The sequence below is a fragment of the Mercenaria mercenaria genome, unplaced genomic scaffold (assembly GCF_021730395.1).
Source record: "Mercenaria mercenaria strain notata unplaced genomic scaffold, MADL_Memer_1 contig_4464, whole genome shotgun sequence".
In the NCBI taxonomy this organism is placed as follows: Eukaryota; Metazoa; Mollusca; class Bivalvia; order Venerida; family Veneridae; genus Mercenaria; species Mercenaria mercenaria.
The window spans coordinates 25645-40639 of NW_026462694.1; the positions used below are offsets into that span (position 1 = coordinate 25645).

The 14995-nt window shown below is 34.4% G+C and overlaps 1 protein-coding gene across 1 annotated transcript in view; it reads left to right on the forward strand.

Moving 5' to 3' along the window:
* Nucleotides 1-14995, forward strand: part of LOC123527675 (cell death abnormality protein 1-like) — a 48463-nt gene that overhangs the window by 25612 nt on the left and 7856 nt on the right. The window contains exons 2-3 of the mRNA XM_045307289.2: nucleotides 6115-6172; nucleotides 6525-8201. Coding sequence (XP_045163224.2) covers nucleotides 6115-6172; nucleotides 6525-8201 — 1735 coding nt within the window. The remainder of the gene's footprint in view (nucleotides 1-6114; nucleotides 6173-6524; nucleotides 8202-14995) is intronic.

The following is a 14995-nucleotide window of genomic DNA, read 5'->3' on the forward strand; positions in this document are numbered from 1 at the left end:
TTGAGAAGTGATAAAATGACAATTGAAAGTAATGTTCACTGTTTTAATACATATTTGAATAACTATTGATACATTGACAAATATATATCCAGCCTAAGTTCATCAGAAAGGCAAGTTTGTAAAAAATATTAGTACCTCCCTTTACGTATCTCAGTTGCGCATACATTATTGATTTGAAAGATATGAATTCCAAAGCTACTCACTGATTTAAAAGTTGCCTTTTTGTTGAAATCAGACGCAAATGAAACATTAGAAATTATATTGAAATCAAAAGAAGTAGTTGACTTTTTAAATACTTCGTAATAAAGGGGAGTAATTACAAACGTTCTTAAAAAATAATAAAATATACTTTTCGAATTAGAATCTAACACTATGAAATGGGTTGAAATGGGTCCTTTTATTTCTGAAATAAATCTCTAACAGAATATATTAAAAATTAAACATTCCATAAATGTTTCTCAAATGTGAATGATCACCTTTCAGTTTCCACTAGATGCGTCCGTTTGATAAACCGTAAGTGATGGCGTAACGTCATTTATCCGGAAAACGTAGAATAAAGTCTGGATTCGGCGTACTAAAATGAAAATCAGTTTATGAGTAAATGGCAACCTTTGAGTAATTTATTAATTGTAAAACGTTACTATCTTTCTAAAGTTTAAATATGATATAAAATCATCTGACACGTTAAATAATTCAAAATAATGTCTTAAAATCAGCTTCACATAGGCGGTTCACTTTAATCATGGCCAAATATCCCAGAAATAAGCCTACGGACCTTTACACTTTATTTCACTATATTATAGGCCATATGTTTATTTACGACTGTGAGAAGTTTCATTAAAATCTACACTGTGGAAAATTATCTTTTCGCGAACATGTTATGAAAGTTGCTGTTTTCCCATAGACCTTCATTATGAAAAATTGCGCGAGGTCCATATTTTTCAAATCAGTTTAGCAAAAATATCAAGCTATAATACTATGACTGTATCGTTTTTGTATTAAATTAGATTTTGATTTTAACTATTTTCTAAACTTGAAATCATATTCATTTTCTTTAAAGTAGCTAGACTAATTTAAGGGTCAGGAAGTTTAGATAAAGCATGACAAGTGCCACCGTGGTATCTATTCGACGTGCAGATATCTATCCTTATTATAAGATGTTACTGGATAGCTTTCCTTAAATATACCTTGTTAGAATATATTATATACTGATTCCACTAAGGTGGCATGAGAAATGGTCAGCAGTTGACACATCATCCTTTACGGTTTTGCTATATAACTCTTGTCTCATTGACAGACTGATATGTGGGTTTAGGAGGTAGGATTTGGAGAGCACCTTAGATAGGCAGCGCTTTTGCTGCAGAGCGCCTTAGCTTCGAACAGAGCTGTAAGATGATGGGTGTCTCTCAGTTTTGGTATTTAAGATTCTAAGTTATTATTATTATTATTATTAAACTTATTTTATTTTAAAGGACTATTTCTGAACTATGGATAAATCAATTTATGAAAGATAGAATTATCTATTTAAAATGTGCATCTAGAGAGAGAGATTTTATGTATTACTGTAAATCACTTTATATTAGCGTGATCTTTATTTCGCGAATTCCGGCACCCTAAATTATTTCGCGGATTTATGAATTCGCGACGGAAGGGTCAGAAATTTAAATTCGCGAAGGTTCTTATCTTATATAAGCGAAATTTCAATTCCGGAAGTCGTGATTATATCAATGTCAATTTTTCAGTACCGTACCGAATTTATGCATGCCAAAGACTCGTTAAACACATGGTATGTAACAGGTGTGTCGTATTAACAATCGGTTACTTTAGTCACACAGACTGAAATAATAGAGTCTTTAAATCCTTTATTCAATTTACTGGCGATTATTCTTAATACACTTAATAGCTGATGAAATGTTTAAAGTTTGTTACAGCCATTTAATAAATAATCAACGTACAAGTGTGATAAATTGTTCGCTAATCCCTATTGTTGTCTAAAGAAAATGTGTAAAAAACAGGTTTGTTGAGAAAATCAGGGATGATATGGATCTTCCCATCGGGCAACACGCGTACTGCTTGTTTGACACACGTTATTGTAGAAAAATTGATAAGCAAATTTTAAAGTTTGTTGAAAAAGTTTGGTAAATTGCCCTCTACTTTCATCCGTGTAAACCATAAAATTTACCAGAATATTTTCTTCACAACAATTTAATATTTGTTCTTAGGTAGTTATTTTAATAGGATGTAAGTGGAACTTTAATTAAAATGCCATAGTATAAATATAGCTCAAAGACCAGATTATTCTTAAATGTGTGCCCTCTTGATATATACTAGTAGCAAGCCCACAATTATATTTATTGGCAATGTCACCTATACATGTTTCTTTATTCATCTGATCTCTTGTAACATTGGAATATACCCCAAACAACAATCGGATTACTTGATTCAGCTAGCCAGAGAGACAAGTCAAAAACATTCTTAACAAATTTGGTATCAGAGGAGCAGTTGTCAAGTATTGAGGTTTCCACTGCTCAATCTGGAGGTCAGCATTTCATGTACCACACGACACCAGTAATGGTGTGTGTCCACTTCTGTAAATGTCACATTGACACTGCACAGCTGGTAGGTGGGGTTTATGAAGTAGCCAAAAAGGGGCTAGAAAATTCTAATATTTTCAAAAATTATGTAATCATTAGTATCTTGTGTAATTTTGTGCCTTGCAGATTGGAGATATCGGCTCTTTTTTGTCCTCATATACTCGCCTCTATTCATGCTATAGGAGCAAGAATGTCCAGGACCTGTGAAATCTGTTTGTTTACAATTCTGATAATAGATTAAGTATGTATATTTTGTTGTTCGTTATTAACGATAGTTATACTTCAAAGGATTCCTGAGAGTAAGCATTTTTATGTACAAATGACTGCATGAAATGATTTTCCGGGCACCTTAGTGAATGTCAGGGCTAGATTCCAACCTGAGGGTCCTCCATGTAGTTTCAACTCAACATTAAAAAATTGTTAACGGTAATTTTTTTCAGTTTTAGGCTTATTATGCTCTAGAAGCCTATTTTGCTCAGGTTAAAAGAACTGAGTACATGTCTTAATAGTTGTTAGGTTTACTTTGTATCTAAATTTAAGAAACATTTCGTATTGTACATACTTTGCCATCACGTCTTTTATTTACACTGTTATGCAACTCGGAAGGATTAGGAGAAGGGTTTACTTCATTTTTTACTGGTTTAATTTCCAAGTTGTGTTTTTGCAACTGACAGTTCAAAATCTGTGCTCCACTATGTTCCTTTATGTGTCCGTATCTTTCTCGTTGTCTATATATTTTACTTTGTTCATGTATATTAAGGGTAAAATTAATCATGTACACATCCATACAATCACTGATATGGGGTTTTTGTTTGAGGGGGAGATTCTTTCTTCGAACGTAGTTTTTCTTAATGAATATTTGTCCTTGCAATTTTTTTGTCTAGCCTTGTGCTTTGAAAATACTCTCAAAAAGTAAAAATGCAACATCCATTCTTTAGGACAGTCTAAGCATGACCTGTGTTACATGAGCATATGGCGCCTGTGTTGTAATTCATTTCACTACCACCTTAGAAACTCATATTAATTACATTTTGATGTACAGAAATTCGATCATCAGTAAGGAATGACATACCAAATATCCGTAAAAGTCTTGATACTGTTAAATGATTATATTTTCTATAGTGTAGTAGTATTATTACATCTGGTGACTCCGCCATTTCATAACAACTGAATGTCAATTGGTCTTATGGCATACCACTGCTTCAACAAAATATTTTTGAAAAATGCCTGTTCTGGTCATGAATAAAGTCCGAAAACGATTTTAATAACAATAGCTGCCCAAAAGCCTGTGCGCTCGACTATTCAACAACTTCTAAGTTTAACAAGGACTATGACTGGGCAAGATTTACAAAAATATATATTGGTTACTTCCAGAGGTTTGATGACCGGAAGCACTATGTGAAATTTTAATCAAATGCATGTATATTCTGAAATACACCTTGTTATTTAGGTACATGCTACACTTTTACCAAATATTCTAGGTTGAAAACGAATCATATTGTGTATTAAACTCAGTCAAGATTATTTTTATTTTAAAAGGTTAGATGAAACAAAAGCCTTATGTAAAGTTTTAATCCAACACATATATTGGTTGCTACGATATGAACTTACATGAAAAACTTATCCAAGGTGAGGATGTCAACAAAGGCGACACTAGACTAGCCACTAGACTGATAATAAATATATTTCTACATTATTCCCCTTTTTGTCGAATTCAATTTCATAGAGACAAAAGCCAGTCTATTTTATAGATTTTCACAGATGAATGATGTTAAAATTATAGGATATAGACTGGCTCAGTTCACTATATTTAATCATAAACATGTAAAAAAGATATATTATAGTCTAGGAGCTAGTCTAAGCCGACACCAACACCAGAGTGAACAGAATAGCTCTCACTATTCTTCAAATGCACTGGAATTTTGAAAAGTTTGGCAATTTATATGTATATATCAATGTACATCAAATATTTACACACAATGTTTTGAAAAAAAAAGAAGAAATATTTGCCAGAAAGTGATATTGCGTGTTTACTTTTTTGAGTGTTTATATCAGTTTAGTATTCCATATTTGGGCAATTTGACTATATGTGTCTCAAAAGTTAAATAACAAACCTATATTTTACGCACTCTTATTGTAGTAACAATTAAATGAAAATAAGGAAATGAAATGCAGCGAAGTAACATGTATATGTAATATATTGGCTCTACAATTTCTTGAAATTCTCAGAGTTACTTATTCTGTATATCAGTGTTTTGCGAAAGTCTCGGTTTTAGTGTTCTCAGACCTCAATAGAAAGTGATGCTGCAATAATAAAAAACAATAAAATTACTTTACACAATAATTTTAGTACAGTTAATGTTTTAAGACTGCATGAGTATATCCACACACTTAACTGAATGTTACGTTGATAGCAAAAATGATATGCAGCATGTCCGGTTAAAATTGTTCATTTTTAGTGTAACTCCTTTTGGGGCCTCTTGAATTATATATGAAATTTCAAAGAAAATGTAATATGTCTTAGCTTTTTATATGCGCTGGATACTATAGAAGATAAACATTCTTTTCTTAATTACATGTTAATACCAATGTACCGCAAATTTTAACATATTGGATACGTCATATCATCATGTAAATGCCGTCTGACGGAGTCCTCCAATTTAGGGCCTCTTCGTCTTTAATTTCACTTGAAAATTACATTTATACCTCAGATTATATTATATAATTGAATCTTTCCACTCTATTATATATTTAAATCAGAATTACCTTAACCTGTAATTTAAACAACATTTTACTTTCATTATTATTTCTTATCACGTACACCTCTTTTGGGGCCTCACGAAAACTTGAATAGGGATATTTAAGCCTGGTATCCGCCCTGGCTGAATTCCATATACCCCAACGAACATTTTGATGTATGATACCATATTGTACTAAAAAATGCCTACGGATTTTTTTTCTCGGGGCTTTCGCCAACTGCCTAATATGAAAGGTGAATTGCTAAATAAAGAATTCAGCAGTGTGTTAATGACATTATAAACACTGTAAAATTGCTGCATGCATGAACAGCCATTTAAAAAATAATCAAATTGCCATATCTTTTTCAATGTTGTCCGTTTTAAAAATTATATCAGCTTTATGGTAGGCTTGATATAATTAACTTATTATCAGACATTCCTTGACCTTTAAGGGATTTGAGAAACAAACAAAACGTATATTTTTTAAACAAACAAAATGCATGCGGATAATAGAGTAAGGGCTCATTGCAAACAAGTATCTACATTCAAGAAAACAGTTACATACTCAGAAAAAAAAAACAAGTTAACAGTGACTTGTGTTTTCTCTCTGATAAATATGATATAAGCTACTTATATTGTAAAAAAAAATGTTGTCCGTGTAGTCGAGTTGGTTATTTCTATCTGTTTCTTGACATGATCAGAGTTTAATAGTAGCCCGGCGATTGTCATAGAATTTCAATAGACAGCTAATATAATTAATTATTGTATTTATTTGACAATAGGTGTGGATACTCTGGATACTATCGTGGATATGGTTTTGTTTTATACTTTTCGTGGAAGGTAAATACGTATTATACAGTGCTTTAATATTTTTATGCTTCTGTAGAATATTGAAATTTTGATTTATTCTTACCTTTATTTAAAATTATAAAGCTATTATAAAGACTTTTAAGTCATAGTCATATAAAGCCTTCTGAAATAATTTCTTAAGTTTATCCACAGCCAAATTGAAACATATGTTTCGACTACTTTCATGTAGTGTAGATTTAGTATGCCATCGTTAATTCTCATGGAAACGATGTATACATTTCATCATAATCAAGAAAGAACACACTATAAATATATGATCAAAGTGTAACAAGTAAAGTCATTCAATAAATGAATGATATCTGAGCAATGTATCTTTTTTCAGGGCAAGAGCATGATATGAGCTGTAACGGCAACTGTAACTGCTGTACGGATAAAATATGTCATTCTGTTAATTTTGGAAAATTTACTTGGACAAATGTTTGCTCAAACGGATGTATCGATCGTCATAGGGGAACTAGATGTTACGAGGTATGTACATACGATTGCGTATCGTGTAACGATAGCGTAAATACATGTGATAAATGTTTGGAGGGTTTTCATCTTGGACCAAATAAAGATTGTACATCAGAATGTCCAACTAACTGCAGAGCTTGTACTTCAGACAAAATGTGCACAGTTTGTAAGGACGGTTATTATAACAAAGAAGGATCAGCCACATGTCCGTACTCTGTTTGTCCCACGAATTGCATGTGCAGTGGTAATACATGTACAACATGTAAAAACGGTTTCTATGACACGGGCAATGAATGCAGTAAAGAATGTCCATCTAACTGTATGACCTGTTTATCCAGAGAAATATGTAACGAGTGTAAACATGGATTTTATAACGGGTATGAATTTGACCATAATGTTAGACAGCTACTCAATAATTGCACATTTAAATGCCGAGAAAGCTGCACAGAATGTCTGTCATACGGCAACTGCTTGCAATGCGTTAAAGGAAAATATAGCAATAAATGTCAGAATAATTGCTCAGTCGGCTGCAAAGATCAGACATGCCATATTGAATCTGGATATTGTTCTTGCTCTTTAAACTTTTATGGTGACAAATGTACGGATTGTGTTAATGGAAGATATGGAACCTATTGTAATGAGACATGTCCTGAACACTGCAAAAACGGTAAATGTAACAAAACTTCGGGATATTGTAGTGAAGGTTGCATCACAAACACAGTAATTGGCGCAACGTGTAATACCTGTACAGCTGGGACGCACGGTATATTATGTGACAACAATTGTCCTACAAACTGCAAAACTAAAATGTGTAACCGAACAACTGGATTCTGTTCTAGGGGTTGTGAAGGCAACTTTAAAGGTCCATGGTGTGACACTTGTATACAAGGAAAGTATGGAGTAGCATGCGACCAAGATTGTTCATTAAAATGTGAAAATGTTCTATGTGAGAAAGAGACTGGAAAGTGCCTCAGCTGTACCGGCAATTTTGATGGGGACTATTGTGAAAACTGTGAACCTGGCTTCTACGGGCAGGATTGCAATGATAGGTGTTCCACTCACTGCTACAATACCACATGCCGTATCAAAACCGGTGTCTGTGATTACGGATGCACAAATACCTATTCAGGTGATATGTGTTGTGTGCCAAGCGGAAACTGTGTAAAGTGCGCTTCTAAAACTGAATGCCAAGGATGCAGATCTGATTATTTCGGTAATTTGTGCGACAAATCGTGTCCTGTTAACTGTCTTGATTCCTGTGACATCTCTACAGGAGTTTGTCCCGATTGCATTATAAATCAATTTGGACCCATCTGCAACAGAACGTGTTCGGAAAATTGCAATATTTCACGCAGTGGAGACACACGTGACTGTGCGTCAACTGACGGAAGATGCATCTTTGGTTGTAAAGATGGTTTTTATGGCATTACGTGTAATGAAATATGCAGCGACCTTTGTATTGACAATATTTGTAAACAGGATAGTGGCATATGTGAAAAAGGGTGTGGTGGCTCGAAAAACAACCCAGTGTGTGTTCTTGATTTAGGTAAGTCAGTTTGTTGAATAATGTTGTTGCAGTTTCATATAAATAATTATTGGAGTACCTCATATAAAATGTTATTACAGAATTACAAGTCTTTGTATAAATAAAATAGTATTAAAGACAATAAAACATGCATTCTATTCAGGGATATGACTATATATATAGTAGAGAGAATTTATGCGAACTAAATCACCACCACAATATACCAGACCAATTACGGCAAAGTGCCTAGCAGTACAAAGGAACAGCAAGTCCACTAACCTAAATATGATTAGTTTCGATGGTGCTTTATATACGAGCCCGAATTGTACTACACATTCGTACTGGTTCACTGGTTCATTATTTGCATATATAAACTCAAATCTCTGTTTTCATGTCTCACAAATCAGTAGTGACATTTCAGTCTTTTTAATTGATTGGGACCAGAGAAGCTCTGTTTTCCGTCTCTGAAAGTTAACTGGACCTTGAGGATACATTAATTATATAGAGATTGTTTGCATTAAGGGATATAATTATATTCAGAACAGTTGACTTAACTGTACTTGAGATCCGCTAGGATACATTTTCGCATTATAAACTATTATGTAGTAGAGAGAATTTATACGAACTAAGTCACCACCACAATATACCAGACCAATTACGGCAAAGCGCCTAGCAGTACAAACGAACGCGCACATGCCACTGCAAGTCCACTAAGCCAAATAAGATTAGTTTCGATGCTGCTTTATATACGAGCCCGAATTGTACTACACATTCGTTCTGGTTCAACAATTGCATATGTAAACTCATGACTCACAAATCAGTAGTGACATTTCAGTCTTTTTAATTGATTGGGACCAGAGAAGCTATATTTTCCGTCTCTGAAAGTTAACTGGATCTCGAGGACACATTAAATATAGAGATATAGTTTGCATTAAGGGATATAATTATATTCAGAACAGTTGACTTAACCATACTTGAGATCCGCTAGGCTACATTTTTGCATTATGAATTATTATATAATAGAGAGAATTTATACGAACTAAATCACCACCATAATATACCAGACCAATTACGGCAAAGCGCCTAGTAGTACAAACGAACGCGCACATGCCACAGTAAGTCATCTTACCCAAATAAGATTAGTTTCGATGCTGCTTTATATACGAGCCCGAATTATATATATATAATTCGGGTTTATATGTGCGCATATTAGTTTCGAGTTTCTAAAATGGATCTAGAAGGGATGCTTGCGATTTTAACCTGTTACTTCTTAAAATTAATGTCTTAATAGTATTATGTTTTTATAAAGTGGAAAATATCATTCGATATATGTTGACTAAACGTAACATCGTAATTCATAACTGCATATTCTCACGGTGCAAAATCACGTGACTTGTGACGTTTCAGCTGGGGTATCACGCAAAGCAGAATTCATAAACAAAACGGTGTTTCTAAAGATATATTTTTGTAAAATGACACTTAGAACAGACATTTTTCGAGTTCGGCGATCTATCCAGAAATACGACATTTTTGATCAAAAATCCTACCAAAATCATCTTAGATATCAAAGAGAACGCAGCGGGTAACAACTAGATGGTCGTTTATCAAGGAACAGTCGCTTAGATTTGGTGTTCAAGCCATTTGAAAATACGCTTGCTGTGGAAGCATTGCGGTCTGTCCGGGTTACCAGCAAAACTAAAACAGACACGGACATATGTTATATCATCGGAGGTGCGCATTGATATAAGGACTTGCACCAGCTAGGTGTCACTTTACAATTATATATCTTTAGAATCTTTACCTTCAAAAACACCGTGTTGTTTACGAATTCTGCTTTGTGTGATACCCAAATTGAAATGTCACAAGTCACGTGATTGTGCACCGTGATTCTGTTAATTAAAATTATTGTCAAGCAATATTTATTGATTATGAAATTAATCAGACCATATATTCGTCTTTATTTTATTCCAGCATAGCAAGGGCTTTCTTCTCTCAGTTTTCTTATAATATAACATTTATGAACCAAGCAGGATTTATGTTAAACAGACGAGGAAGACGTAAAATCTTATTTTCAAGGCAACAGAATTTATGCCCAAAGAGCAACAATGTCGAACCCGGTATTTATTGACACACAAGACAGCTCAAACACTTCAACCAATTAAAAATAAACGTAGCGTCCTGTAGTAATAGTATGTTCATTCCTGCCAAGTAAAAATAATTTCTCAACGCATGTCAAAGTTAAGCCTAGACAAGAAGAGCTTAAAGTGAGTTCTTATCATTCTACCTAGGGATTTTGTTTGTCCGTCGCATTAAGGGTAACATTTATTTCAAATTAAAAATAAAAGATTGTTTCATGCATTTTCCGAACAAAATTGTACAGACACACGCATTAACGCACGCATATACATCGAACTGCATCCGAAAAACAAATGAATGTCGTGCACAAAACGACATTGGACATACGACTTTCGACATTCGAACTTTGACACACAAAATTTGAATGACGTTCAGTATGCGACATACGACATTCGAAAAAAGTTGAATGTCGTGCACAAAACGACAATACACATACGACATTCTAACACTGACACACAAACTTGAATGTTATTCAGTACGCGACATATGACATACGACATTCGTAAACAAATTGAATGTCGTGCAAAAAAACCAACAACATTGGGCATACGACATTCGAACTTTGACACACAAAATTTGAATGTCGTTCAGTGCGCGACATACTACATATAATATTCGAAAAAAGAAATTAAATGTCGTGCAAAAAACGAGATTGGATATACGACATTCGAACTTTGACAAACAAAAATTAAATGTCGTCCAGTGCGCGACATATGACATTCGAAAAACATTGAATTTCGTGCACAAAAACACATTGGACATACGATATTCGAACTTTGAGACACAGAATTTGAATATCGTTCAGTGCGCGACATACAGCATACGAAATTCGCGAACAAATGAATATCGTTCGCAAAACAACATTGGACATACGATATTCGAACTTTGACATAGAAAATTTGAATGTCGTTCAGTATGCGACATACGACATATGATATTCGAAAAAATTGAATGTCGTGCACAAAACGACATTGAACATACGACATTCGAGCTTTGACAAACAAAATTTGAATGTCGTCAGTGCGCGACATGTGACCTTCGAAAAAAAGTTGAATGTCGTGTGCATAAAAAGACATTGAACATTAGACATTCGAATTTCCACACACAAAAAATTGAATGTCGTTCATTGCGCGACATACGACAAACGACATTCGAAAAAAAATTAAATGGCGTGCATAAAACGACATTGAACATACGAAATTCCAACTTTGACACAAAAAAAATAGAATGTCGTTTGTTGCGCGAAAATATTGAATGTCGTAGAAAAAGCGACATTGGACATATGACATTCGAACTTTGACACACAAAATTTGAATGGCGTTCAGTACGCGGCATACGACATACGACATTAGAAAAAATTGAATGTCGTGCATAAAACGACATTAGACATACGACTTTTGAACTTTGACAAACAAAAATTAATTGTCGTTTAGTGTGCGACATACAACATACGACATTCGAAATAAAATTTGAATAATTGAATGTCGTGCAAAAAACGACATTGGACATACGATATTCGAAATAAAAATTGAATGTCGTGCAAAAAACGACATTAGACATACGACATTCGAACTTTGACAATCAAAATTTGAATGTCGTTCAGTGCGCGACATATGACATACGACATTCGAGAAAATTGAATGTCGAGCAATAAAACGGCATTGGACAAACGGCATTCGAACTTTGGCAAAATTGAATGTCGTGCAAAAAACGACATTAGACATACGACATTCGAAATTTGACAATCAAAATTTGAATGTCGTTCAGTGCACAACATATGACATACGAAATTCGAAAAAAAATGAATGTCGTGCACAAACCGACATTGGACATACTACATTCGAACCTTGACAGACAAAATTTGAAAGTCGTTCAGTGAGCGACATACGACATTCGAAGAAAAAATTGAACGTCGTGCAAGAAAACGACATTCGACAAACGACATTCAAACTCTGACAAAGAAAACATGAATATCGTTCATTGCGCGACATATGACATACGACATTCGAAAAACATTGAATTTCGTGCACAAAACCACATTGGACATACGATATTCGAACTTTGAGACACAGAATTTGAATGTCGTTCAGTGCGCGACATACGACATTCGAAACAAGTTAATGTCGTGCATAAAACGACATTGGACATACGACATTTTAACTTTGTGACACAAAATGTGAATGTCGTTAAGTGCGCGACATGAAACAGTCGAAAAAAATGAATGTCGTGCAAAAAAACATTCAAACTTTGACAAACAAAAATTGATTGTCGTTCAAGTGTACGACATACGACATACGACATCCGAAGAAAAGTTGAATGTCGTGCAATAGGGTTCTGGCCAAGACTTAGCTGGCCCGACCCGAGGAACCGTGAGAATTGCTCCAATGGTATCGTTAGACTCAGTGAAGTTAGTGCTTGAGTTTTCAGGACAGCCTTGACAGCTCTGAAAATTCATATTTTGAGAATATTACCAGACATTTTCCTATGACCTTTTCCCCTAGCTGATCGGGTTCGAACCTGACTTGGCCAGTTTTCTCTAGGTACTGGCTTGCCCTTTGCAACAAGGAATAATTTATTAAATCGGACATCAGGTTACGAAGACATGACTCCTCTGACAAGGCCCACTCCTCTATTTAATATAATGAAGAAGTATACATATTTTCACGAACAATGGTATAATTTGAGACAGTCTCCCGACTAACCCGTCGGCGGTAAAAATATACAAATTACATATCTGTTTAGACAATGCTTGTATTTAATTCATTAAGCCATTTCATAAAAATATTTTCTGTTTGAAACATTCTACAATTATTGAAGTTAATGGAAAACACGGACATTTTCCGAACGGAAAAGTACAGTGATCCTGTTTTTATCCTAAATTACTTAAATTACTGAACAGATGTAGTCTTTTTTGTCACAAACTTTCAGATGTTGTCATTTTCTATTAAAACAGGTTTTTATTTGCAGTTGTTTACCCAAAATAAATATTTTATAAGCACTTTTTTCCTTATTTTAACGCTAAAAGTTTAAGCCAAAAAAAATGGCAAAGTTTAGCAAATGTTCCCGACGGTGTGCCCGTCGGGGAAGAAAATTGTTATTCATATTCGTTTAGACAATAATACCAACTACTTATTTAAAAAAAATTAGTTTGATAACTTACTCTTTAAAACGATTTTGATAATAAAATGCAATTGATGAATTTTTCGACATAATGCGACCAAGATTAGCGTCCTACGGTCCCCGCAAGTCCACAGATCGTACAGACAGACAAAACTTACCAAAATCTATCATTTCCATATAAATAGTTTATATATTCCAAAGCCTGTTACTTTAGAGCCTTATTTGATGTAAAAAGTTTTTTTTGTTTTTTTTTTAAGTAAGGTGTATTTTCATGCATTTTTTGCTTTTGACATCATGGCACCAATGTTCGAGCCCGTACGAACCTTATAGTCGAGTTTGAGCCTTGCGCGTTACCTTTATAAAATAGTTCTTGAATAGTTCTAAAAATACATGTAACATTTGTTAAAATATCTTAAATAATTTTGTCGTAACATTTTGTTGAAAATGACCGATTTTTGAAAAAAAAAATATTAACAACATTTGACCTATATTACCTCGATATGCGACAAATCCACGATATTTGCGCGATAGACCGTCAGGTGTCGTTGCTCGTTGTTGTGTGTCGCGTTGACTAAGAACGTGACACACGACAACGCAACGCGATACACGCCAAGACACACGACACGACACACGAAATTCAACGTTACATACGACACAACCCTCGACACTCAATTTTTACTGCAATATTCTTTGCTAAAATTTGACATTCAAATGCTAAAATGTCGTGTGTTGTTGTACATAGTCGTCCATCGCGTTGCAATGTCGTGCGTCGTGTCTTGCGATGCGTGTGTCCTGTGCCTCAAAGGGCGACACACGACATTCAATGTCGCACTAAGCGTTTTTTGCACGACATTCGTTTATTTTCGAATGTCATATGTCACGCACTGAACGACAATCAATTTTGGTTTGTCAAAGTTCGAATGTCGTATGTCGTGCACTGAAAGACATTCACATTTCGTGTGCTAAATTTCGAATGTCGTATGTCCAATGTCGTTTTTGCACGACAATTCAACATTTTTTCGAATGTCGTATGTCGCGTAGTGAACGACATTCAAATTTTGTGTGTCAAAATTTCGAATGTCTTTTGTCCAATGTCGTTTTGTGCACTGCATTAATTTTTTCTCGAATGTCGTATGTTGTATGTTGCGCACTGAACGACATTCATTTTGTTTGTCAATGTTCTAATGTCGTTTATCCTATGTCGTTTTTTGCACGACATTCATTTTTTTTCTAATGTCATATGTTGTATGTCGCGCACTTAACGACATTCAATTTTGTTCGAATGTCGTATTTGGCGTACTGAACGACATTCATATTTTGTGTGTCAGAGTTCGAATGTCGTATATCTAATGTCGTTTTGTGCACGACATTAATCTTTTTCTCGAATGTCGTATGTTGTATGTCGCGCACTTAACGACATTCAATTTTTGTTTGTCAAAGTTCGAATGTCATATGTCCAATCTCGTTTTTTGCACGACATTCAATTTTTGTCAAATGTCGTATGTCATATGTTGCGTACTGAACGACATTCAAATTTTGTGTGTCAGTGTTCGAATGTC